Source organism: Phoca vitulina, unplaced genomic scaffold (assembly GCF_004348235.1).
Source record: "Phoca vitulina isolate PV1807 unplaced genomic scaffold, GSC_HSeal_1.0 scaffold2, whole genome shotgun sequence".
NCBI lineage: Eukaryota > Metazoa > Chordata > Mammalia > Carnivora > Phocidae > Phoca > Phoca vitulina.
Window position 1 is genome coordinate 59,114,079 of NW_022589705.1, and position 26,959 is coordinate 59,141,037.

At 56.8% G+C, this 26,959-nt stretch overlaps 1 protein-coding gene across 4 annotated transcripts in view; it reads left to right on the top strand.

Annotated features, from left to right (window-relative positions):
* LRP8 (LDL receptor related protein 8) overlaps positions 1 to 26,959 on the top strand; it is a 76,810-nt gene that overhangs the window by 21,243 nt on the left and 28,608 nt on the right. For 2 of the 4 annotated variants that reach the window (XM_032428642.1, XM_032428652.1), the window contains exons 3-6: positions 14,263 to 14,385; positions 21,999 to 22,127; positions 25,146 to 25,526; positions 26,416 to 26,538. In XM_032428642.1, coding sequence (XP_032284533.1) covers positions 14,263 to 14,385; positions 21,999 to 22,127; positions 25,146 to 25,526; positions 26,416 to 26,538 — 756 coding nt within the window. The remainder of the gene's footprint in view (positions 1 to 14,262; positions 14,386 to 21,998; positions 22,128 to 25,145; positions 25,527 to 26,415; positions 26,539 to 26,959) is intronic. The other 2 variants (XM_032428661.1, XM_032428670.1) reach the window with 1 other exon arrangement.

Below are 26,959 nucleotides of genomic sequence, written 5' to 3' on the forward strand. Positions count from 1 at the left end.
CTCAAGGCTGCACGGCCCTTCGGCTGCGACCAGAACCCAGGCCTCCTGGCCCCCGGCTCTGTGTCTTCAGAAAGGGAGAAAGTGGACACAAAGGAGTTTTTTGTAGCCGGGGTAAGGATGTAGGTGTGCCAACCAACTGGAGAGAACTTGGGATCCCCTGAAGCCCTAGGTCATTATGCAAGAATGAAGGACTTTTAAAGCAAAGGTTTAATGATTATTGTCTTGACTGCGTATGCAGAATCTGTATGGTGAATATGGTTTGATTCTTGGCCTGTAAATTCCACATAGAAAAGACCGAGCCTCGAGATTGCACGTGCTCATTCACTCACTCGGTCATCCCGCACACATTCCCTAAGTGTCCCCTTGGTGCTCACCATGTAGACCTATCCTGCCTCCAGTGAGTTGCGAGTCTGGTGGGGAAAGATAGTCGAGTGACAACAATACAGCGTGACGAGTCTGTGACCGAAAGAGGCCTTGGATCCCACATGGGGACGTGGAAGAAGACTCCACGGTAGAGTGGGGGAACTTCCAAAGAATGAGGAAGATGTGCCTGTGTGACCCCCTGGCCTCCCAGCCTCCCGTGGGCTCGACCTCGGACAGGCTCATCATTCACCCAGAAAGGGGCAATGGAGCACCTTCCAGCTGCCCTCCCCTAGGCAGCTCTCCAAGGACCAGCCTTTCTACTTACACGTGGAAAAACCAAGTGAGGAAGAACCGGGAGGCCCAGGATGACAGAGGCCAGGCCTCCTGATGCCCCTTAATAACTGTAACAAGAACTTCCTGAGGGTCTACTGTGTACAAAGCCTGGGAGTGGGGGAGCAGCTGAGAAAAGTTGGAAGTTCCATCACTGAACATTTTCTAATATTTCCATTTTCTGAAATATTAGAATATTCTGAATGTCTTCAAAGTGCCAGGCCCTATGTCAACTGACAGACGTATCTCACAACCAACTACCCTGCAAGTCAGGATTCACCATCACAATTTTAGATGAGGAAGACGCAGGCTCTGAGAGGTCAAGTAACCTGCCGGTGGTCACCCAGCTACTCGGGGGTGGGGGCAAGCTAGGATTTGAGCCCCAGTTCCTTAACCTGCTCCTGGTGGGAAGGGGCCTGTAGTGGGCAGCAGACCCGCATCTGCCAAACCTCTGTGCTCGGAAAAACTGTCTACTTGAAGAAAAGGCAGAGGTGGGTGGAAATCCCGGGGCCATGGGCATGCTCAGAACACAGACTATTCCAGAAGTGGCTTCCCTTCCACTCAGGCTGTGTTGGGACCTGTCTTGTTGGGGATACTGTGCTGGCTCAGAACCTCAGGGTGAGGGGTTTTGAGAAGTGGCAGAGGCGGCCAAGGTCTGGGCCAGGGCGCCACTGGGATGTAAGGATCTGCTGGCCACCTGTCCCACTCCATCTCTCCACTTGCCTCCCATAGCCCTGTCTGTCTCCTTCTGCCCAGACCTGGCCCAGAGGCCTCACAGCTGTCCTGCTGGGCCCCTGGCTGGAGGCACTGAGCTGTGGCCCATGGCTGTTAACTCTGCCCACACTGCGTGCCCCATGGCTGGCCTCAGATAGGTGGGTGGTCTCAGCCAGAGCCCTGAGCCCCAGCTCTGCAGGACCAGCACCCCGAGACATGGCCAACTCCGAAGGTCTTACCAAACTGCAGGGCTTGCCAGCAGCTAGCAGGACACCTGGTACACAGTAGGCCCCCTGCTTGATTCTTTTGGCTTCTAGCAGCAGAGATCTAAGAGTTTCCAGTTAGAGTGGGGGGTCATCAGACCCTCCCTTGATCCCTCCCAGGACACAGGACTAAGGGTGTGTGATGGACACGGGGAGGCCCTGGGGGCCCTTGCACCAAGCTCTCCCCGAAGGGCGCCTGGGGACCCCCTCTGCCCTGAGCTTTTTGCCAAGCAGTCCAGTGGCAACGCGTGGGCCTGCCTTTCCTCCCCAACTCTGGCACAGCCGTCTCCCAGGAAACGAGGAATTTTCCTTCATTCCCATCATTAGGGTGCCAGGGCAAACAAACAGCCTAATCCAGATGAGCCCTGGGCCACAATCACATTCTCTTTTGGGGTTTTCTCTTTTTTTCTAGCAATTTTGAGAAGACTGAAGTAATTGGTATTCCGTACAGGTTAATAGAATTGCTGCCTTCTTGGTATTATGCCTTAATTTCCTTTATCACATAGCAAGTTGGAATTAATCGCCCCTCTCCTTCCTTTTTTCCCACCGAAACACATTACCAGCCTGTCTGGTGGTTAAAGTCATTTTGTGGCAGCTCTTGGCTCCTTTCCACTTCCCTAGGAATCTTTCCGACCAGAGCCAAAGAACAAGGAGGGGTGAAAAACCCATTTGTACAAAGTGGGGATCTCCTGTTGAGAACTTATTTCCCTCTCTGTTCAAGAGGAAGGAACGCGTCCAGCCTCCAGCCGGCACAGCTGACTGAGTCCCCTGTCGCTGAGAGCATTCAAGAGGGCAGAATGGCCATATGTCAGCGCTGGGAACAGAGGATTCCTGTACGGGCTGGGGGAAGGGGCAGGCCTTTGCCACTCCTGGCACCTGGATTAGAACCTTCTAGGGTTCTGCTCTCTGTCTGGGAGTTTAAGATTCTCTCTGTTGGACAGATTCTGTGTACCCACGGTCCTAATATGGGGTCATTTGAGTTTAAGTACTTTTAGATTGTGTGTGTTAAGATTCTAAGGTCCTCTCCTGGAATTGAAGATTCTATTCGGTGATTCTAAGGCTATTTTATGACTCTCTGAGCCGCTGAGGCTGCCTTGGGAGTGTGATCGCCAGGTAGCCTAGGCCTGCTCTGGCCTCAGTTTCCCCAGTTACGAAGTGTAAGGATCGGACCACACGGCTTCTAGGGCCTGACTTCCGGGTATGTTCTGCCTTGTAGTCCTTGTTGGTTCCTTCTGAGCCTAACCCCCCCCCCCCACTCCCCATTGCTCCATCTGCACTGGCCACCTCCCAGCACCTCAGGGGACCCAGAATGTTCTCCCGTCTGAACCAAGCCCCTTGTCTACTTGCCCCTTCCAGCAGGAAGGCAACCCAAGCTCTCCTCCAAAGTCCCAGCAGGAAAATCAGTGGAGGAGATGGCAAGAAACAAGACAATCATTGACAAGAGCTCTGTTGCCGTTGTGGCCTGTTCTGTTCACCATATAATTTCAGCATCTACAGTGTCCCATGATGTGTGCCCCCCAGGGGGTGTAGTTATTGTTAGCCGCATTTCATAGGTGAGGGAACTGAGGCTCGGAGGTTAAGTAACTCACCCATAGTCACACCGCTGGTTCCGGGACACCGAGTGACCTGCTGTTGGTGCAGCCTCAGGCCGCCCGCCAGCTAAAGCTGAACGGGATACCAGCAGCCCGAGGTGGGCATTGTGATGAGGGAGCTTGGGGACCCAGGGGCCATGTCCCCCAGGAAGCTGCTGGGCAGGGTTGTGGCTTGCACATTCCCCCTTCCCGCTAGACTCGACCCCTGGGATGTTGAAGGGCTTCAGAGAGTGGACCCCATTTCCTTCCAAATGCACCAAGAAGCCAAAAAAGAAACCTCCTTCTCCATCTGCTTTTAGAATCTACCTTTTACTTCTGGATCAAACAAGATTTCTCAGGGTGGGCTTCCCCAGCCCCCACTGCTGCCAGCCGAAATCACCCCTTCTTGGAGGTCCAGCTGTGCCCTCTGCCCTGCCATCAGTCCCCACGCGCAGAGAGGGGAGGTGCTGGTGAGGGCTGAGACCCCCAAGTTCAGTGTCCTTGTGTTCAGCTGGGGCACTGAGACTCAGCAAGGGGGGATGGCTGTCTGAGGCCACACAACAACCTCACCTCCCTCGATTTCCTTGTAGAACATTAGGGATAAAATGGTTGGGTTCTGGTCCTGCTCAAGCCCTCTGACCTTAGGACATTCTTTCAAGGGTTTTGCTGCCTCATCTCTCAAAGGAAGTGATGCCCTGCCACCCTTTGCCCACCTTATAGCACTGCTATGGAGAGCCAGGCCCAGGAGAGAGCTGGGGGCAGGGGGCAGGGGTCGTGAACGTGCCCTCAGCACCACATCCGTTCAGGATCTTAGTGCCGCAGATTCCCTTTGGACTCTGCTGAGTTTCCAACCAGGAAAGCAGGTGCTGACTGCGCTCGGCCCTGCCCCAGGCCTGGAGAGCCCTTCATCTGTCCCTCCCACTCTGGGCCTGGTGAGGTGCCTAAGGCAGGCCCATGAATGACACACATGGAAAACCTGACTCCCTTCTCCTCCCATGTCTAGATGAGACTGAGATGCCGGGAGGGTCAGGGATTCCTCCAAGGTCACTACGGGGGAAGCCTGCACTAGTGTGTCCAGGGCTCTAAGGCCCAGGCCACTCAGGAGCTCCTCCCCACACCCCCAGCCCAGGCCTGGGTTTGTGGAACTCCTCCCCCAGGGAAGCCCTGGGAAGCGCCTTCCTATAGCCAAGGGCCCAGCTGCGATGAGGCCCGAAGGGTCTGCTTCTCCCTGAGGCTGGCTTCATGGTAGCTGAGCCCTGTACTGCTGACTGACCGAGTCATTGGGACGACTTAGTGAGCTCACTCTGCTCCGGTCTAGTGGAGGGGAGCCTCTCCGGGCCATCAGCAGGGAGATGAATGCTGTCCAGCAAGGCTGCCCATCACTTCGTTGCTGACAGCCAGGGTGGGTGTAGCCTGGAGGGGCTTGCCACGGGCGCTGCCCACATCTAGCCTGCCAAAAGTATGGCAGCAAAATAAGCAGCCCGTGGGAAGGGAGTGTGTGAATGCTTCTCCTTTAGTGCTCTGGGCCGAGCGAGCCCCGGGCTGGGCCTCCACTCCTTTCTGCCTTATTGGGGGTGGAGGGCATTGTCAGATGCCATCAATAGCAGATGCCTGGGGGGCTCAGTCTGTTGAGCATCCGACCCTTGATTTCGGCTCGGGTCATGATCTCAGGGTCCACCCTCGGCTTGGAGTCAGCTTGAGATTCTCCCTCTCTGCTCCTCCCCCTGCTTGTGCTCTCTGTCTCTCAAATAAATAATCTTTAAAAAAAAAATAGTAGGTGCTGGAGCTGGTCCTGGGGGCTGGGGAGAGTTTGCCTGGTGGAGCTGATGGGAAAGGCCACAGTCTGCCCGTGCCCTCTGAGCGGACGTGGGAGCCCACGGGAGCTGGGTCGGGCCAGAGCAGGTAGCAGAGGAGCTTGAGGTCCTCGTGAGGATTGTGCTGAGACACTTGGTCGTCTTCTAGAGGAGATGGGAGCCTGGCAGGGTGAGGAGAGATGGCTTTCTGGCTAGGAGGAGGACGCCAGCGGAGCAGTGGCTGCTGGCTCTGGGTCACAGCCCCCCACCTGAGCCACACAGTGGGCGGAGAGCCCCTGGGACAGAGCCGTGGTTCCCGCCCTCCAGCAACCTCGCTCAGGACCTTGTGGTCGGTAATCCCATTCCTCTGAAAGAAAGGCACGCTGAGATCCTCTTACCCAATCCCGCCGTGCCCTGGAGGAAGGGAGAAGGCACTGAGGACACAGGACTTCTGCCAGGACTCCCAGGCCAGAGATGGGAGATACGCTGCCCGTCGGCCACCAGGATGGCCCAGTCCTGGCAGCCTAATCGGTGAAAGCATTCGCATTTTCCACTTAGCCAGGGCCACTGCCAGGTAGGTAGAGGGTGCTGCATCAACATGACCGAGGGGGCCCGGGCCCTGACTGCCTCCCTCCCGGATAGGCTAGGGTCATAACTCCATCATTCACTCCCTGACCACCAGCAAGCCCAAGTCAGGCTGTCGCCCCAGGCAGCACCGGCCCATTCTGTGTTCTTGGACCCCTCTGCCTTGGCTTTCTTGCCGCTGGCTGCAGAGTTCTGCCCAGGGAGCCCTGGGTTTCCGACTTGATCGGTGTGGGTAGACGTAACAGAGCCCAGAGCAGTCTGTTGGGTGTCACCAAGCATGTTGGTGGCAGAGCCTGGCTGGAGTGGGATCTGGAGTCTTTTCTTCAACTGCAGGGAAGAGGCAGAGCAGTGGCCCCTTCTTCCATCGGTGGCTGGTGGTAGGAGAACAGGGCCTGGAAGGTGGGAGGCCTTGGCAGGCTCCAAGGTTGGCCCAAGGAAGGCGGAGCCATGGACCCCCAGCTCAGGTGGCCTGGCAGGGGCTAGACTGGAAAGTCCCCTCTGAGAGGAGGCTGAGTCCCCACTGGGGCCAGCTATCTGCTCTCCACTTGAGTGGAGGGGCAGTGTGCAGCTGGAAACCAGACTGGACTCTCTTGGAGGTCAGAGGGGGTTTCCCAGCCGCGCCTCCTACCCTCTACAGGCTTCTACTCTGAGGGGACCATGAGCTTCCCTCTAGCTATTTCCTTGGCCCTGAACTCTCAGTGCCAAGTGGGCGGCCCAAATCCAGGGTGGGAGCAGCCTGAGCTGTGTGCCACCTTATCATCAAAGCAGCACCCTTCTTGTGATGTTTGGTCCTTTTGCAGACACCAGCCAGGGACCCCTGCGGATCCCATTCACCTCTCCCCAACACCCATCTTCCCCCACCCCCGACAGCTGTCGCTGGCTCAATACCTCCTGTGTCCACAAATCACTGTGACAGTTAGACCCCTTTGTCGTCTGTCCCTCGGAGACGCTCATCTTTCCCGTGGCGACAGGGAGTCCCACATACCCCAGCAAGGGCTTGGACCTCCCTTGGTGACAGTGGGGCTGGGGCCGGCAGTGTCTGAGAGCAGCTATGATGTGCTGGGGCCCAGAGGAGGGACCGGGCTGTGGGAAGCCCCAGGTGACCCTTTTGGAGGGACAGCAACACCTCTGTCATAGAGCCACAGACCCAGGCTTTCAGCTGGAGGGTGTCCTTAAAGATTGGTTCACACGAGGAAACTGAGGCACAGGGTGGGAAGAGGTCACACGGCCCATCAGAGGAGCGGGGCCGTAGATATTCTCTGAGCACTCACTTGGCATCAGACCCTAGGTGAGGGGGACACTGGGATGAAGGAAATGATGGGCATAATGGGGAAGCACTGGTGTGCAGCCAGGTGAACACCCAGGCTGAGGACATTGAGGAAAGAGCCCTGGACCAGGGGAGACCGGGCTAGGGTTCAAGTCTGGCCAGGAAGTCTTGCTCAAGCCCCTCCCCCTGTCTGGAGCCCTCTCTTCATCCTCACCTAGTGGATGGCACGTCCCTCCCAGGACCCGCAGCAGAGGGTCGTACGGAAACCCCGTCTCTTCATTTAGAACAAGGTGGTGTGGGCAGCTCATGAGCAACATCTGTGTCCTCTGCCACCACTGACCCTGGGATACTGCGCTGACCCTGACACTCCCTGGGCCATCCCTCCACTGCCCCTCCTCCAGCTGGGGAGTCTGGCCTAGCTCCAGTACCACTTCCTCCAGGAGGACCTCTCTGGGGCGGCCTCCCATCCAGTCTCCCCTCCAACCTCCCAACCTTCCAAACCTCACTGCCACACCTTGTTTTTTTTTTGGTCTTACGATCTGGACAGGTTAAAAAATGTAGCTCCTTAGTGTTGGAAGAAGAGGAGAGAACCTGGAAAATTTTGACGGAAACTGCCCAATTTAAAAAGCAAAGATGCCCTCACCAAAGAGTGGTCCTCCCAGGCTCTCTGCTTCGTCCTCTTTCATCTTCTCCCTCAGACCCTTGCTGTGTCCGCCCCTCCGCCTCCCAACCGCCACCCCCAGCACCTGCTGCTGCTTCATTTCCTCTTTCTCCCCAGGTGGGATGAGAGGGTGGGGGAGAAAGCCACTCAGATGTCACCTGCTGATGGATGGTGGTGGCCTGAGGCCCCGGAGCCTGCTGGGCGACACAAAGCCAGCAGCCAAGCCCCGCCCACCACGCTTCGTGGGTGTTGGGACACTGTGGGAACCATTTGCCTTTCCTGCACCGCCAAGAGCCTTGAGTCTGCTTGTCAGCATGTGGGGATGCTTGGATTCAGAGATACAGTGCTTTGCCGGGATGGAATCGGAGGCCATCTCCAAGCTTACGGACTTGTGCGACTCGTGCAAGACTATCCTGGAGTCCCGTCTCGGGGCCAAGGGTGAGCAGATCAGAGTGTGCTTGGAACCTTGGCTTCTTAGAGAGTTAGAATCTTAAATCCTCGGAAGCTGTTCTAAATGTTAGATCAGACCCACGGGATCTTTATTTTTTTTTATTTTTTTAAGATTTTATTTTTAAGTAATCTCTACATCCAGCATGGGCCTTGAACTCATAACCCCGAGATCAAGAATTCTGTGCTCTACAGACTGAGCCCACCAGGCGCCTAGGCCCACAGGAATCTTTAAACAGAGGATTCTTAGGAACATCACACATCTGGGGAGGGGTCAGGGCTTGAACCCAGTGCTGCTGGGCCCCAAAGCTGCTGGGGATGGGTTTTGAGCCCAGGGTCCCCCCCACACACACACCAATGGGCTCTCCCCTCACGCTGTTTCCGATAAGTAGTGCAGCTTCATGTTTGCCTGTTTTATATGTCGGGGTTTCACTTGGAGAAAGGGCTGCTCTGCTTAAAAATAGAGAAGAAAGTTTTCCAGGCCCTGCGCTGCCTGCAGCTCTCGTGCCAGGGCCCGCCACAGCCTGAGAGGGTGGCTCTGGCCAGTGGGTGACCAGGCAGGCAGACAGGGGCCTCCCGGGAGGGGGTGCAGCTTGCTCCGGGCCACAGTCTCCTCCCCCTCTCACTCCTGCTGCGTTGTTGCTGCAGCTAGAGAACACTCGGGGGTCTGTCGTCCCGTTGACTGGGCTGACAGTTTAATAGTAGCTTCCTGGGCTGTCATTTAAATCTGCCTGCCAGGTTAGTAGGCCAGGGGCGGGCTGGCACGCCCCCTGCCCCCACCCCGGATCTTCGTTCTGCCGGGAGCGGTTGTCTTGGCAATGCCAGGGCCTGGCCAGCTCTGCAGTAGGGTAACTGGGGGGAGCAGCCCTTTCATCTCCCCGACCCGGGTACAAGTGGCCCAGCTGCCTTAGGGCTGGGCTGCAGGGCCAGAGCCAGGCCAGCCGATGCTGGTCCAGGCTTGGGAGAGGAAGTGGGAACAGACTAGTCCCTCCATGCCCTGGGAGGGGAAGGGACCTACCCAGGTGCCTCAGCAACCATGTTGAACCAGAATCCACCTTGCCTATGGGTCTCTGCTCTGCCCTCAGAGAATATGCCCTGGAGCCCCCTGACCTGTCCGCAGAAACCCAAGGGCCTGCATTCCTGACATCTCTCCCATCTCCCTGTCCCAAGTGGTCTGATACCAGTCTCCCCTCCCCTGCTCTTCTCTGCACGAGTCCCTGCTCTGAGGCCTGTGGTCTCCCCTTAGCTTTACTCTGGGCCAAGTGCCCTGTGAATACCTTCTCCTATTTTTCATGGCTTGGTGGAGGGAGCTGGCCCAGAGACAGAAGACTAGGTACCAGCTTCGGCTGTGTGATCACAGGCCAGTCTTTCCCTTCCCTGGGCCTCATCTTCTTACCTGCAGGATGAGGGACTTACACGACAATGTATTTCCTCAGATGTGGTTCATTGGCCCACTTGTTTCTTGGGAAATTAATAGACATGGCATCTAAAAAGGAAGTTTCGTGGCTAAACAGGTTTGGGAAGTGCTGGAAGAAACAAAGTCAGTCTGGTATCTGCAGGCCTTCTCAGGACCTTTTGTAAACCAATGGGCATCATGAATCTACAAAGGAGGAAAATAGCAAGACTTACCTGAAACCTCTGCGTGGATGGCTACCCCTGCTCTCTGTCCTACCCTTTGCCTCTCTCTTTCTCTGCTAGGGGCCAATCATCCATCTCACACAGTCTCACCAAATCCTGAAGAAAGCCCAGGCAGCAGAGGCTGGGTGAGCTCAGGGAAAGGGGGCCTCCCAGGGGCAGCTTGGTACCAGGCAAGGTCAGTTGGCCGCCAGCCCAGTGGAGCTCCCAGGTCCCTTGCCACTTGCTTCCTCTCCAGCCCCAAATTGCCATTCTACTGGCTCCTCCACACCCCAGGCCATGTTATCCCTTCTCGGAATGCCCTTTGTCGCTCTCGTCCCTCCCACGGTTTGGCTGACTCCTCTTCCTTGAATATGGTCCCCTCCTTCAGGAAGCCTTCCTTGATTCCTGGGCTGGGTCAGGTACCCTCCCCTGGCTTCGTGGCCACACAGTGGGACTGAGTCAGAATATCAGGGCACAAGGGGCAGCCCTCCCACAGATATGTGCTGGGAATGAATAGCCGTTCTCTCTGGCCCCTGGTTCTCTGGCTGGCAGAGTGGGAGAGCTGCCTAGGGACCTTCAAGCCCCTGGGCTCTGACATGAGAGAGCTCTGATTGCCAAGAGGAATCCACACCAGGCAGCTCCACCTGGCAGACCTGACTGATCTTTGTTTTGAAGCCCCCTGTCTGCACTGGGGCTGCTGGATGAGCGTGGGTGGGGAAAGAGCAGCACGAAGGATGCGTATTGTCTCAGGGAAGGAGGCCTCTGGGGGTGGAGAAGCTGGGAGGTGCTGAGTGATCATAATAATTTCACGAGATCATAGACTCTGGGTGTTGAGCGGGACTTAAGATTCAGTCGGCACCACACCTCCATCTCCAAATGAGGAGGGAGGCCCTATGTGACGGGTGGGCCCAAGGTCACACGCACAGCGGCTGGGGCTGCTGACTTCACACGCCTCAAACTTGCACTTTTATGCTTTTCAGTTTATAAAGCCCCGACACAATCCTTAGCCCATTCGCTTCCCACAACCTTGTGTGTTTGGCAAAGCAGCGATATGATCTCTGAATGTAGGTGAAGAAAGTGAGGCTCGGAGAAGTTGTGTAACTTGCAAAAGGTCACACAGCCCATATGTGGCAGAGCAGAGTTTGACTGACCATGGAGTATCTGATGCTTTCCTCTGCCGGTGTTCTTAAGTGGCAACGCCTACCTCCTTTGTCCGGGATTTCCCTTTCTCCCCAACTCTGCCCAGGGGTAGGCTCCTCCCCACTGCCCTCTGGAATCCCAAATCCTTCGTGGCAGCCCATCTGTTGCCATGGTACCAGATTATGATGTCGCAGACCCTGGATGACTATGCACAGCTCCTGGGCTGTGGAGTACAGGGGCTCACAGAGGTGGGCATTGTCCAAGGGGCAGACTGGCATGGAAGGAAATAAATCCCTGGAAACAGGGGGCCACGGCCTCGAGCCCAGCTAGGGAATCACCCTGGGAGTTGGAGCCAAGGCCAGGAATGGGGTCTGGCATGGCTGGCTCTGACGGGCTTGAAAGACTGCTCAGCCCTCATGCCTTGGCGGGGCTGATGTAGCCTCATGCCTCTGTCAGGCTCATTACACTGACCGACTCAACACGGGGATGCTCACTGGGATCCCTTGCGAGAGCCCTTTTGCCTTTTGTCCTTGCACTGGCGCTGAAAGTCACCATCCCCGCTTGCCCAGAGAGGGAAGGAACTTGCCCAAGGTCACCCAGAGAGGAGGTGGCTGTGCCAGCATTCAGTCTCACCTCTTGCTCCAGATCTTTCCATGGGGTTACATTCTCAGACATGGCCCACTAAGGTGATTGAGTCATGGTCCCCAACCTGAAAATGAGCATGCTGCCTCAGTTTCCCCAGAGTGGTCCATTAGCAGAGACAGGTTGTCACAGGCCCATGTTTATTCTGGCGCACACTTCCGGGCACATTCCAGGGGAATACTTTATGTGGTACTTCTGAGCGATGTGGCTGATCTGCCCCATCGCCTTGTCCTGTGGCCGCGGGGACCTGAGAGCTATTTCACTGGTCATACTGCATTTGCTTTTCTGGGGTCGTCTTAGCCTGATAATATGGAAGTGGCTGAGGGCCTTAGTGGGAAGAGCCCAAGCTTTGGCAGCTGCCACATGGAATTAAAATCCCACTTCTGCCACCTACCCCCTCAGTTTCCTCTTCTGTAAGATTGCCGATGTGAGGAGTCGCTGGGATACTGGGTGAAAGGTGCCAGGCCAGAGCCAGGGTGGAAAATGTCCAAACCGGTCACGACAGGAAGCAAATCTCTTCTCCAGAACACTGCATGGGACATCCATCGCTGAGGCGGCCCTTCAGGACTGCGATGGTGCTTTTGGCTGCCCTGGCCTCCTTGCCTGGTGCCTACAGGGCTTGGCCCACTGGGGGAGGCCAAGCTCACTCCCAGGCTGCCAGAATGCCAGGGAGAAAAGGTTCTTTCGATAGTGTCTGGCTGGCTGAGACCAGGGACAGAGCCCCTTCATCACCTTCTTCGTCAGGCTTCCCTTGCTCTTCTGGGTTCTGCCTGTTCAGCACTCACCCTGAGTTCCTGGGGAACAGGTTGGGCTGATTGCTCTTCCGTGTGCTCAGTGCAGAGCCGGGCACAGATGCAAGCTCACTGAATGCTGAAACAAAGCTCCTGCGGGATTTTCCCACCTCATTCGAGGCTTTTCTTCCACATCTGATGCTGCTGAATGTTTTATCTGGGGAGCTGTGGGGGGGGGACAGAGGGATCTGACTGTGATGTCACATTGTGGCCCTGCTCCCACCCACGTGACCTTGGACACGTACTTAACACTTTTGGGCTGGGATTTCCTCGTGTGTCAAGTGGGGACATACGTGGCCCTTTGTCATGGCACACAGAATGTGCTTGGAGAAAGTTAGAACAGGATAAAGAAGACATTAGGATATACATTTTCTCTTTTCTATGGACGCCGAGCTTCTTGTGGAAGGGATGCTCTGGTCCTCATGTTAGAAAATGCCCCAGGTGCTGTGGTTTATAACTGTACTTACTTTCAGACGATTACAGGCGGTGACTTACCGAAAGGCGGTATTGGTATCTATTACCCACGCCAGCTCCTGGGTGTGGAGCTCAGGGAGGGCTGCTTGGGGGCCTGGGCTGAGAGGCAGGAGAAGTTGTTCTGATCCCTGCCTTGCTGTGTTTCCCTGGGCCAGCCCTGTTCCCTCTCTGGGCCTCAGAGCCCCCCATCCCCCACCAAATCTATAGGTAGACGGATTCCTCTCATTTCTTCTAACCCTGCACAGGCAGAGGTATTCTTCTAAAGAAAGTGTGAAGAAAGCTCATCTTAGAACACAGATGTCCTGCAAGGATTCCACTGAAAGGCAGAAATATAATGGATTCAGGAGACCCAGTGTCTGTCCTCAAATCCCGGCCAGGCTGTTCAGGCCAGGGGGAGCAGTCACATGGCCCCAGAGGCAGCCAGAAGGCCTGTGGGAGGAGTTACATAATCCAAGGCTGGCTATCGGGAAGAAGCTTCCCTGGGAGAAGGTGAGCCCAGCCCTGGAGGTGTGGTAACAGAGGCTGGGCAGCCATGCCCCCATTTGGTCCAGTGTCCCCACTGAGATCCACCCTGAGTTGGGCCCTGTGCCGAATCTGACAGAGTCCCTACCCGGAGGAGCATCAGGCCAGTGGAGGGACGTGGAGAAAGGCAAGCCATGTTGGCCCCTGCCCTGTTACCCCAGTTTTGTTACCAGCTGTGAGATCTCAGTCTGCTATATATGTGCCCTGTTTCCTTTGCTTCTAACTAAGGCTCAAACCATAAAAACAGCAGTAGCTCTTGCTGACTGCATCTTCGGTGCCAGGACCTCTTTCCATGTTCTTTGTATACTGTGACTTGTTATTCCTCCTCAGCACCCTTGTTTTCTTCTTCCCATTATATAGATAAGAAAACAGAGGCTCGGTGGTTAAGTAACACCCCCATGGTCACGCAGATCGAGAGAGGCAGAGCTGGGATTCAGAGCCCCTCGAGGAGCCTCCCTTCTGGGGTGTAAGTGCCTCGAAAGCACTTTCTCTCAGGAGACTGATTGGGTGTCTCACCCAGCAGATGGTCTTTTCATCACTCCAAACAGAACATACCTCATTAATCTTGTCTCAGAGTAATCATTTGCTTTTAGGATTCATTAGCAGCAGCTCCCTGGTGCTTCCAGAAGGGCCTGGTTAGGAGGAGCAGGACAGGCCAGTAAAGGGGCTGAGAACTGGCCAGAGGGGCTAAAGGAACTGCCGTAGGTGATCAGGGAAGGCTTCCTGGGGGCAGTGGCAGTGGAACTGGACTCGGGGAAGAGGAGTAAGACAGGAGAACAGGCAGTCCCTTGGAGCATGGATCCTGGTACCCTTGTTGGACCTGAGCTCCTGACCTTGGAGGCAGGGCCGGGTGTCACTCTCTCCAGCCGATGCTCAGCAGACGCCTGAGGAATGAATAAGGGAGTCTCTCCTGTCCTCTCTTGGTTGGCGAGGCCCTCTGTGGCCCATTGGGGTGGGGGGAGGTCATGTGGTCCTACTTTCAGACAGCGCACATCCTGGTCACCCCAGAGCCACCTGACCGTATCCCAGAAAAGCCTCCTGGGCCCACCAAGCCCCCTCACACTCTTCTCCTTGCCCCACAGCCAAGAAGACCTGTTCAGACAGCGACTTCACCTGTGGCAACGGCCACTGCATCCCAGAGCGGTGGAAGTGTGACGGCGAGGAGGAGTGTCCTGATGGCTCTGATGAGTCCGAGACCACGTGCAGTGAGTCCTGGCGCTAGGGCTGGTGGGGTGGGGGGGAGGGGGCGGGCGCTCAGCTTCCTCGGCAGATCCTCCTTGTTGGGAGGATGGGAGGCTCAGTGGAGTTGATCTGTCAGACACGGCTCCAGACCTGCCTTGTGCCGCACCGTCGGGGGCTCCCAGCCAATGGCCAGGCAGGCGTATTAGCCGCTACTGCTTTCTGCTGACTCCCTCACAGGCCTCTTGCAGCTCAGGCCCTGCTCCTGGGGTACCAGGAGCTAGAAACAGGCCTTCTAACCAGAAGCAGCCAGAGCATATCCTCCGGGTCTCCCCACAGCCTCCCCCACTATTTTTCTGGAGGACTCTGATCATAATTCTAGGAGTACCGCTAACAGTGAGTGCCTATTAAGTGTTTGCCGTGGGCCAGACACAGTGCTAGGCTCTTTGCGTGCACTAATTCATCTTCCCAAGGCAGCCTTATGAGGGTTCACTTTCTGAATTTTGCAAAGGAGGACACTGAGGCTCAGAGAGGTTGAGTGACTTGCCCAAGACCATCCAGCCAGGACTCTGAGGCCTCTGCCCCAAGCCAGCTGAGCCCAGGAGCCCCAGCATCCACGGCAGGATGGATGGCAACAGAGGCAGCCTGGGGTGAGGCCCAGGGCCCGAGCCAGAGCCCCAGGCCCGCCTCCCACACTCGGGCTTTGTCTCTCCTTGATTTCTTTTCCAGGCCCTAATCCTCAAAGCAAACTTACACCCGGCAGGTCATTCTGTGACATTTGTTAAATTAAAAAGGAGATGAGAAGGGGGCGGGGAAGGCCCCAGCAGTCCTGAGGCAGAGCCTCAGCTGAGTGAGACTGAGACAAAAGGTTGGTGGGGAGCACGTGGAGGATGGGAGGGCTGGTGCGGACCACGAGTCACAATCCCCGTCCTCGTTAGGGGTCACATTCGCCCCAGAGGCAGAGGCGGGGACAATGGAGGCCCGCAGCCCATCTAGGGCTGTGGCTGGTGATAACTGGGTTTCTTTGTCTCCTAGCAACAGAGCTACCAGTCTCCCCGTGAGAGAGAGAAAGGGGGAGAGAAAGGGAGAGCAAGAGCGACCCTGGCCCGAGACAGGAGGCCCCCTTGTCTCCTTGCACAGCTGCCTCTGCCTCTCCTGGCCAGGCCACAGGCCCTGTCCTTTTCTTACCCCCCAGGCAGCCAACCTGTCCTGGGGCTGGTCCGGAGCTTTGTTGTGAGCTGCAGAAGGCACAAAGCCCAGCCACGCCCACTGTGCTTCTCATCTTCAGGGCCAGCTTGGATCCCTGTTTAAAGAGAAGGAAACTGAGGCCAGGATGGGTTTGGCCACTTGCCCGAGGCTGCCCGGCTAAGGAGGGGCAGAGCCGTGTACAGCCAGGAGTGTGTGTTTGGGGAGGGGGCTACGGCCACCAGGGGCTGTGCTGGGAGCACTGCAGTCAGCCAGCTGGGCTATCCCAGCCCCACTCCAGCCCTGGACACTGGGGGCAACAGGGGAACGAGGGGAGCCTCAGCACAGTTATTACTGGGGTCTGTCCTGCTGCCTGAGAGCTGGACTCCCCCTTCTCCCCATGTGTCTGTCTCATTGTGTCAATGTCCCTTTTTATCTTCCCTGCCCCAGATCCAGGGCCCTGCCCACCCTGCTCTCTTAGACAGCCCGCCCCCCTGCCTGCCCCCCTGCCCAGCCTCCCTCTTGCCATCCCTCTCCTCCATGCCCTGCCCCATGGTTCCCTCTGTCTTTCTTCCTCTTGCTTGTCCTAGCAGTTGCTGCCTTCCCATCCCCTGGCGAGTGCAGGTGCCCTCCAGCCTCACGCCTCCTGCCTCCCAGGCCTGCTTTGTACCCTCTGTAAGGCACTGTTATTTGACGGTTGAATGACTGGAGAAGTTGAGGGTCTTGCTTCCAAGACACACAGGTGGTTTGTGGCTGGTCGGCCTTCTGTGATAAAAGACGGGCTGGTCAGGCTCTCTCTGAGGCTTGACGGAGTGCCCGTGGGAACAGGACTCAAGGCTGCACCCTGGGAGTCAGGAGGCCCAGCCCTCCTCTGGGCTGTCCCAGTGAATTTGCTGTGAGATCCTGCACACTTTCCCATCCCTGTCTGGGTCCCAGTTTCTAACATCTCAGAATTCCAAAGACCATGATCTAAGATTCCTGGGCTCTTAGGACCCTCTTTCTCCCAGCTGGGGCACAAGGCTCAGGATCCCACTTCCTGTGCAAAGTTATATTGGTCAGAGGTGGGCATGGCCTGTGGGTAGGCCTGGAGGAAGCGGGCCAGAGTGGGACCTCAAGGGTCAGGCAGAATTTGGGGTAGCAGGACCTGGCGGCAGGCTGGCTCACTGCTTCCCCACCAAATGGGAACCTGCTAGCCAACCCACTGCCCATTTAACTGGCGTTGCCGTAGCAACCCCCACAGTCTACCAGGTTCACCTCTATAGCCTACCAGGTTCCTAGAGACTATGCCAGCTCGAAGAAAGATTACAGGCAGTAGTAAAGTGTAGTGGATTGGGTGTGTGATATATTTGGGTCCAGGTCCTGTGAGACCTCAGGTTGGTTGCCCAGTCTCCCTGAGCCTCAGTTTGCTCATCTGTAAAATAGAGTGATGGCACCTGCCCTATGGGGGTTACGACGATGAAATGGAAAAAATGTGGCAAAGTGTCGGTGCTGGAGTAAATGGCTGTGTTACTCTTATTACTGTGTTTTGATTCCAGGCCCTCTCTCCCACATACAGCAATTTAACATTTTATTTTATTTATTATTATTATTCTTTTTTTTAAAGATTTTATTTATTTATTTGAGAGAGAGATAGCAAGAGCAGGAGCACAAGCAGGGGGAGTAGGAGAGGGAGAAGCAGGCTCCCGCCGAGCAGGGAGCCCGATGCGGGGCTCGATCCCAGGACCCTGGGATCATGACCTGAGCCAAAGGCAGATGCTCAACGACTGAGCCACCCAGGCACCCCTACAGTTTAACATTTTAGAATAAGGAAGGCGGTCTGCATAGAGAGGGAAAGGGATTTGGGAGCACGTCCCCATTTTTGTGCTCCCCCACTGTGTCTCTGCCCCTAGCTAGCTGCGGTTTCTCCAGGCTCTCTTTCCTTCTGGTTCTGGGATTTGTGTCTCTCAAATACGGCTGGGAGTCACGGTAGGAAAGCCTGGGACATTTGCCTATTCAAAGTGGCATTTCAGTTCTAATTATAGCTCACTTGATTGGGGATGGCTTCTGACCCACCTTCAGGCATCCTGTGGGAGGGGTACGGTGTGGGGAAGGGGAGGTTGGTTCAAGGTGCGTGAGTGGCAACTTTAGGTACTGCTTATTGAAAATGGGAATTTATTCATCATTTTAGAACCTTTCCACTGGAAGGGGGACCTTACGGATGAACCAAGTGAAGTGCCCCTTCCTACTGTAGATAAGGAAGTGGAGGCCCAGAGGTTTTCTGAGGCCCAGAGGCAAGCTAGAGGCTGACCAGCTAGGAGTACTTCACCTGAGCCCATGGGAAGGAGCTGGGCGTGACTGCCCCCTGACATGATGGGGTGGCCCCATGCCATGCTTCCTGGGCAGCAGCCGGACACGAGGAGCCCCACCGCCTGAGGCTCTGGCCCTCCTGGAGCTGGCCGTCCCCATCTGGAGGTCGTCTGCCCTTAAGCATCACATGTCCTGACACGGCAGATGTCCTCGCTCACTAAGCAGCCATCAGACACTTTCATTCTTTTACTCGACAGACATTTTTCTTTTTATTAATTTGTGAACTCATAAATTAGAGAACGCCAGTGGATTGGATTTCTGGGGCAGGATTCTCTGGGAGTTGATAATGCCTACAGCCACTCCGGCATGCCATTCCAGGCCCTTGCCGACTCTGGAGGATTCCTGGTGTCTGAGAGACGGTAGGCTTCTTCACGCCTGCCTCTCAGGACCTCGGGGATACTTGTTGGCCAGGGCATTCCTCGGGGCGTCTTTCTTGGAGAGAGGCTCCATCATGGTGGGCCCTGTGGACTGTGATCCCGTGCACCCCCGGGGGACGAGACCAGGGCCCTGCCAGCCCCTTACATTAGCATTTCGTGAGATGAAACAGCGGCAACTGGTTTCTGAGTGTGTTCCAGGCTCTGAGTGTCAAGCTTTCCATGTTTCCTCATTTAAACAAGCTACCAACTCTACGAGATTACGTAGCCCCATTTTCAGATGGAGCCTTGGTGCAGAGAGATTGACTGGCCGAAGGACCTGCATCTTAGTAGATGGGTTTGGACCCACGTGTGCCCAGCTCCAAAACTCATTCATGCTCTTTCTCCTGCATCGTGCTGCCTGGGGGCCTTTGGCTTCAGTTGTCCTGAATGTGGACATCAGGCAGCCATGTGGCAGACCCTACCTGAGTAAAGGCCCAGTGAGCCTCCTTCCTCTGGCGAACCCTCTCCAGCCCGGAGGTGCCGGGGGCACCAACAGGGCCTGCTTTTCTCATGGGCAGTGGTTACGTGTGGTAAGTTAGGCTGTGTGTTTGGACATAAGAGACCTGGGCTAGAAGTCCAGCTTGGCCTCTCTCCACAAGACTTTGAGCAAACACCTTACCCTCTCTGGGCTTGGCTCGCCTCATCTGTAAAATGGAGGTAGTCACAGCACTCCCCTCCCTCATGAGGAGATCCTGCATATCAGTGCTTACCCAGACCAGCTCCCCAGGACTAGGCAGTGAGGAGGCCTGACCCTGGAGCCTGCAAAGTGAGGTTCCCATTCTAGCTTCGGGGAAGAGCCGTATGACAGCAGAGATGGTCAGGTTCTAGGAGAGAGGGGTGGTTGGGACACCTGGCATCCAGTAGCCTAGGCGGTCCCTTCCCCTCTTTGGACCTCTGTCTCCTGTCACTATAGTGGGTGCTCCTCGATGTGACCTCTTGTGTCCTCACCTTCCAGGATGGTGCCTTGGCTCTTTGAGGGTAGGAAGGCTGGTGTCAGGCATTGCTGAATCCTCCAGAGCCTGTAATTAGAGCTGTCTATTTAAGGACATGGCAAATGTCTTATTAATTATAAAGAAAGGAAGCAGACGGATTGTTTAATCATTGTCCTTGCTGAAAGGTTATGCAATTAACTATATAAATATTCATTAACAGTTCAAGCGGCTGCCTGCTGTGCTGGGGTCTGCAGAACCAGGCCCCAAGAGGTGGGGAGGACGGTCAAGGGCCATTTCAGTCACCTGGGCTTTTGGGTGTAGAGTTTGGGGCTGGTTCAGGCTACTTCTCTACCCCCAGGAGCATGCAGGGCAGGTTCAGTCAGAGGAACCTGGACTCTGCCTCTCACTTGCTGTGCATCTTTGGACCAGTTCCTTGGCCTCTCTGAGCCTGTTTCCTCCTCTGTCAAATGCAGTGCTCACCTGAAGGACTGCTGCCCTGCTCTGCTCCGGGGTACTGCTGTGATGATCTCTGGAGTTGGCACGTGTAGCCTGGGAGGTTGCAGGCCGCGTGGGAAATGGAGTGGCCTGACACACTGTGGGTGCTCAGTAATATGGCTTCCTCCCAACTCCCCCGTGAAGTTCCGTTTCCTGAGGCCTGGCTCAAGGATAGATGATCACCTTGTCCCTCTGTCTCATTGCTCTCAGGAGCTTGAAGGCATACAGAAGACCTCTATCACTCTTATGGAAGTGAATTTGAAAGAGATGAAATACTCTGTATCTTTTAGACTTGCAGAATGTTAACCCAGTGATTCTCAGATGGGGTGTGCGGGAATCACCCAGGGGTTGAGGGGAGTTACTGAAATGCAGGTTCCTGGGCTGTGCCCTCAAAGTCTGGATGCAGTCTACTATGAGCCAGGCCCAGGAACCTGCATTCCAGCAGCCCCCATAGCCCACCCTGCAGTCAGGAGTCTGGGAAACACTAGTTGGCTTCAGCATCCTCATGTGCTTCCGGGGGTCCTGCAGTGTGCGGGTGATAGAGGGGCTCTGGAAGGGCCCCACCTCCCAGCAGCCAGACCTCCTTCACCACCCTGCACTACGGCCCCAAGGCTGCCTGATGTCCACATTCAGGACAACTAAAGCCTCAAAAGATCTTGGAGAGTCCGCACTCTCATGGGCTCTATGCAACAGTTATTTGTGAAGGGGAATGTCTAAAAAATGAATCCCATGAATCCTGTATTCCCAGTGGGTTGCCTCCTGTTTCACGAAATGTATTCCTAGGGAGAACTCTGGGGTCCCAGGTACTTCTCTCCCTTGGCATAGTAGTGTCTTGGGGGCCCTGCCTCCAACACCTGCCCCCTGCCCCATCTTACCCCTTTTCTCCATCTCTTGTGCCCTGGCATCCCATCTATGAAAGTCAGAGAAGGGGAAACTGGTCTGAGATGAGGGGGCAAAATTGAGGGGGAGGCATGAGTGACCCCCCCCCCCACTGGCAGGTGCATCAGACTGAGCCACCTGCCTGTGTGTGGCGTCAGACACAGCGGACTTTGAGTCCTCACTCGGTTCTTAGTGGCTGTGTGACTAGCACCCAGTGCTTACCGCCGGGTCTCGTACCCGGCAGCACTCAGTAGATACTCACTGAGTGAATAAACAAATCCTCATCTGTTCATTTGGAGAATTACAGTGGATAGTGAGCACTGGGCTGGGCGTTCTTCTAAAGGCCTTCCAGACATTAACTTAGGGAATAGTATCATTCCCACTCTGTTGGCACCAAGATGAGGACTGTTGACTAAGGTCACATAGCCAGTGAGTGACCAAATCCATGCCCAGGAAGCCAGGTTCTAGAGCCCCTGCCCTCGACCTCCAAGCTGGAGGCCTCGACATAATCCTCATCCTGCCGGGCAGTTGTGCAGATTAAGTATCTAGCTCTGTGCCTGGCACATCTGAGCGACGACTGAGTTTACACCCTGGAAGGTAGCAGGGAGCCAGCCGCAGAGGTCTGAAATGTGTCTGTCACGGCTGGGTCTGTCACGTGGGTCATCCTGGGCCGCTCAGGATGAGAGCTGTCCCCAGCCCTGATCAGGGATCTCATTCTTTCTTCCAAATTGAGAATCAGCCCTGGGGCTCCAGGCCCCTGATTGAGTCAGCCTCTGATTGCCACTGCAGTAATTATAGCTGTGTGGTCCCGCTGGGCCCTGCTGCACGCACAGCACCGCTCTCTACAGTGGACTCGGCACCATCGCTGGGGGCGGGGACAGCAAGGGGCGGGGCATACCTGGGCAGCTGCTGCGGCCTTGGTGAGCCCTCCACATCCATACGTTCAGATCATGGAGTCACTGATGTGCCAAACTGAGGCCCGACTGTGGCGTATTTCACCCCAGGGCACACGGCGGAGAAATGGCAGAGAAGCATGCAGGGCATGGCAATTTTGTGTTGCTGGAGCTCAAAGGGGATGTTTGGAGGGCGGGAGGTGGGGCTGGTGAGGCAGACAGGGCGGACTGGATCGAGGAGGAGCTTGAGTGCCAGGGACCAAGGGCCCATGAAAGGGCGTTAGGCAGGGAGTGGTGAGAATGTAGGATTCCGAGGGTCTTAGGGGCAGACAGAGGCTGCTTCTCAGATGAAGAAACTGGGACCCGGGGCAGGGAGGCCCTGACGGATTCCCAGGGCCTCAGGCCGGGTGGCTGGAGTCCAGCGGGATGACTGGTTGGCGCCATGCCCCGTGTCCTCCTTGGCTAAGCCATGCGCGTGTGTCTGTCTCCGCAGCCAAGCAGGTGTGTCCTGCAGAGAAGCTGAGCTGTGGACCTGCCAGCCACAAGTGTGTGCCCGCCTCGTGGCGCTGCGACGGGGAGAAGGACTGCGAAAGTGGAGCGGACGAGGCCGGCTGTGCCACCTGTGAGTCGGGTTAGGTCCCAGGGTCTGCAGGGTGGTCAGGCAGCCTCGGGGAGCAGTAGCCCCTTCCGGGAGGGGCCTTCTCTCGGGGCTCGGGGGGTGGAGAGCAAAGGGTAACGATCAGGACACTAGTAACGGCCAGGCGCTCTGGAGAGACATTTCCTGCTTTCATCCTCACAACCACCGCACGAGCAGCCATTCTCATCCCCATTTTATGGGTGAGGAAACTGAGGCTCAGACAAGCGAGGAAAAGCGCCCAAGGCTGAGTGGTGGAACTGAGATTCAAACCCGGCTCTGGACAGCCAAGCCCAGGAGTATTTTTACCATATCTGACATCTGCTCATCCATCCCATCCGTCTCCACCGACCCCCGAGCAAGGGCAGGGGGCCAGGGCCGGGCCTTGGGGAGTAATGGGGGCCTCCCTGGCCAGGGTGCTGGAGGTGCTGGGGGTGGGGGAGGGGCAGACTCCTGAAGTGTGAAGGACGTCTGATGCTGAAATCTCAGACTCGAGCATGAAAGTCACAGGGCGGGAAGACCCCCAGCAGCCTCAGCAGGAACAGATGGAACTGGTCACTGGGGCAGTTCCACATCACTGAGCTTCAAACACAGGATTATCTCCTTCTCCGGGAGCAGGCCAGCAGGTCCGGGGCCAGTGGGGCTATGCAATTGGATGGACACCTACTGTGTGCCAGGCCTGGAGCCAGGCTCTGGAAGGGATGATGAGGTGAATCCTGCACGCTCCTTCCTCTGGGAGCTCATGATTAATAGGAGAGACAGACTGGCTGTCGATAACTAGGCTGCAAGGCTGGGCTGAGATATGGGTGGTTTGGGGTATTATGGGGTATTGTGTGGGCTTTTGCCAGGCACTCACCCACCACTGCCTCCCACCGCACTCCCTCCTCCAGCCTCTATATTTACATCCTATCCATCCTCCCTGGCCCAGGGGAAATGCCATCTCTCCGGAGGCTTCTGAGTCACACAGCACTCTAGATTCCAAGTCTGGAGTTCTGATGTGTCTGAAGCAGGAAGCATCTGGGTATGGGGGGAGATCCTGGCCGGCAGTTTCAAAGCCCTAGTGATGGCACTGGCTTGTTTCCTCAGCTGTGATAATTTTGCGGGGCTTCGATGGCCAATGAGAATCCTCTTCCCTCCTTACTCCCCCCCCCCACACCCCATAATCAGATGCTTCCTCAGCTCTAAGGGCCATCAGCCGCTATTGCATGGGGTGGGAGTATCTCTAACTAGGCCATGTGGTGGCAGGCATGTTCCTCATTAATTATGCGAGACAGGGGAGGGTGGTTCGAAGGTCTTACTGGACGTCTCTGCTACAGCTCCCAACCACCTGGGCAGAGGAGAAAGAATTCTTCCTTCTCTCCCTCCCCAGAGCTGCTTCCAGTTGGGAGTGCTGGGAGTGGGGTCTCTGGATGCAGGTCTGAGAATATGGCTCTTGAAGCTATTGTCAACTTTAAAGCCTCAGGGAGAGCTCAGTATAAGGAAGTGACTTAGTGAGTCCTTCCCCCCAGACACATGCAAGCTGAGTCTGGCAGGAAAGTGAGGAGCTAATCTAGGCATCTGTGTGATCTTGAGGGGCAGACATCACAAGGTAGTGTGTGCTTTCCCCACCAGTGCCCCAACATCCCAAAAGCCCAGAAGGGGGGAAAATGCAGCTGTCAGAAACTTGATAGAGCTGTCAGCAACACATGATGAGCTGCCTACATTGTGAAACTGAAGACATCATTCTATTTTATGTTCAATAACAATGAAAAATGACATTTTTCTATCAGAAAATAAAAACAGACTCTTGGCGCCCCCACATGGAAAGATCTGGTGCTGCCGCCACCATGTTAACCCAAGGCTGCAGCCCCCAGGCCTATCCATGGCCTTGGTGTAAGGAATGAAGAAGGGAGGAGATGAGGAGGTCACTGCTCTGCTCTGATAACTGCCTACACTCCAGGAAAGGAGGAGCAAACCAGAAAGCTGAGAGGGGTCAGAGTAGGAGGGAAGAGCCCCAAACCTGGGTTCTGGTTCTGTGTGACTCTGGGCAAGTTGCTCCTCTCTGGGCCTCAGTTTCCCCATCTATAAACTAGCAGTTGGGCTGGTGGTCTCCAAAGCCCTCCCAGCCTCTGAGCTGAGTTGCTCACTAGAGAGAGGAAACCCAGGGCCCCAGGAAGGGCCACTGACCTGTGCCCTTAACTACTGCACATGCACACCCCCGCTGGCCCTGCACCCATTCACTCCACGCCCGCCCCCTGCAGGGACCTCTGTGCCAGGCCCTCCGGTCGAAGCTGGGTCTCAGAGCCGGTCCCCATGCAGTAGTCGTGAGGGAGACAGGACATGAGACCCAGACACTTGAGCATGCTGTGAAGGGCACACAGAAGGAGAACAGAGGGAGAGGGAGGCTTCCCAAGTAGGAGCACGTACAGTGTGTTATAAAAGAGGTGGACCTCGGGCCCCTGAAGGATGAGAACTCGTCACTGCGAAATGCAGAGACAGTGGTGGGCAGGAAGAGACAGGAGGTGGGCAGAGGGGAAGAGCTTGGGTGAAGGCCTGGAGGTGAGGAGGTGGGCGAATGGTCTAGTACGGGTGAAGCCAGGGTGTGCGCGGCCGAGGTGTTCGGGTAGGGCAGTGGCTCCGTGCCAGTGGCCTTGGACGCCAGACCAGGGGACTGAGCCGGGATGGTGTGGGCACATGGGGGTGGGGCAGGGCCAGAGCCGTGCCCTCAGGAAACAGCCCCAGACGTCGTGCCTTGGGGAAGGGTCGGTGTCCCGGCTGGTATCATTTCCTGGGATCATCACAAGGCCCTTGGAGACAGGCAGCTCCCCGCCGCAATGCTGGCCGCCGCGGGGCGGGAATGCTCGCTCCCAGTGAGGCTGCGAGGCTCAGGGAGGGGCAGGCGCGTCGCCCAGGTCCCCCTGCATGGCCCCGGATCGGAAGTCCCCCGCCCCCCGCAGGGCGCCTGCGGCCCGAGGGCGAGGCTCAGGGCCCCCGCAGCAGGGCCGACCGGCTCTCTGTCCCGCGCAGTGTGCGCCCCGCACGAGTTCCAGTGCAGCAACCGCTCCTGCCTGGCCGCCGTGTTCGTGTGCGACGGCGACGACGACTGCGGCGACGGCAGCGACGAGCGCGGCTGCGCCGACCCGGCCTGCGGGCCCCGCGAGTTCCGCTGCGGCGGCGGCGGCGCCTGCATCCCCGAGCGCTGGGTCTGCGACCGCCAGTTCGACTGCGAGGACCGCTCGGACGAGGCGGCCGAGCTGTGCGGCCGCGCGGGCCCCGGGGCCACCGCCGCGCCCGCCGCCTGCGCCGCCGCCGCCCAGTTCGCCTGCCGCAGCGGCGAGTGCGTGCACCTGGGCTGGCGCTGCGACGGCGACCGCGACTGCAAGGACAAGTCGGACGAGGCCGACTGCCGTAAGCCCCCGCCGCCCTGTGCACCCCATGCCGCGCGGCCCCGCCGTCCTGGTTACCTGGGTTACGGTGGGACGCGGGCTTGGGGAAGGTGGAGCCCTCGGTTGGAGGTCCCCAGGCTCCTAAGTTGCGCAGCTCAGGTCTGAACCCAGAGGCCCAGGGTCTTCTCCGGTCCCGCCCTCCCTGTCCTGCCTCCCACCCCCTGCTCTTGCCCATTTCAGGCATTCACCTGCTAGCCCCAGTGCCAGAGACCTAGGTAGGCTCAGGAGTTGCCCCTGCCCTTCATACCTGCTGGGCCTGCTTGTCCTTCATGGCCTCAATCCTCCCAGCTGGGCTGGGTCTCTCCCCCTGGGCTACCCTGAGCCACCCTCTCCTACAGCACAGCCTATGCTGTGATGTCATCTGTTCATTCCTCAACCTCCCTTGGGCCCCTTGAGCTCCTAGAGGATGGGGAGCCTCCCAGTAGTTTCTGGGTTCTCCACGTCCCACATAGTGCCCGGCATGCAGACGGTGCTCAGGAAGGGTTTGCTGAAGGGATGAAGTCGTTAAGTAATGAGCACCAACACTCAAAAGAAGGCCATGGGTCTGTTGTGGGCAGGTGGCCCTGGGGAGAGGCGGTGGATGAGAAAACAGGAGACCTGAGTTTCAGTCCTGGCTCTGCCAGCCAGAGTGCTGTGTGATCCTGGGTGAGGCCTTCCCCCTCTCTGAGCTTCAGTCTCCCTATCTGTACACTGGAAGTGCCTTGGCCAGGTGTCCTCTGAGGACTCCCAAGCTCAGCCACTGGTTCTGTTCTTGCTGAGGGTGGATATGGGCTGGGGCTGGGGAGTGCGCGAGGAGAGCTGTCCCAACACCACATTGGTCATGACCCTCCCTCTTTGCCCTCTCCTGGCAGCTCTGGGGACCTGCCGTGGGGACGAGTTCCAGTGTGGGGATGGGACTTGTGTCCCTACGATCAAGCGCTGCAACCAGGAACAGGACTGTCCGGACGGGAGTGACGAAGCTGGCTGCCTGCAGGGTGCGTGGGGTTGGAGGCAGAGGGGCGACACCCTCCCTGAGAGAGCCCTGAGCTCTCCCGGCTCCAGGGAGAGCAGAGTTCGGAGAGGTCTCCCCTTGGTCCCTAGGATGTGTCTTCCCCCAGAGCATCACTTGCCCCTAAATTACCCAGATTTACTCCCTGCGGTCCTCCTGGCCCCAGAACAGGATTTTAAAGGACTTTGCAAAAGCTAAAAGAGGCCTAGGGGGACATGAAAAGGCACTGCAGGAAGTCCATCCCCACCATTTGTCCACGCCCAAGCCTCCGAGTGGCTTCCTTCCCAGCGTAAGCTGAGCCTCCGTCCCCAGGGAACCCCCTTCATTCTCAGATGACTCTCTGGTCATCACTCCCCACCTGCAGGAGCCAGGACCCTGACCATAGGTCATCTGGGGAAATGGATAAA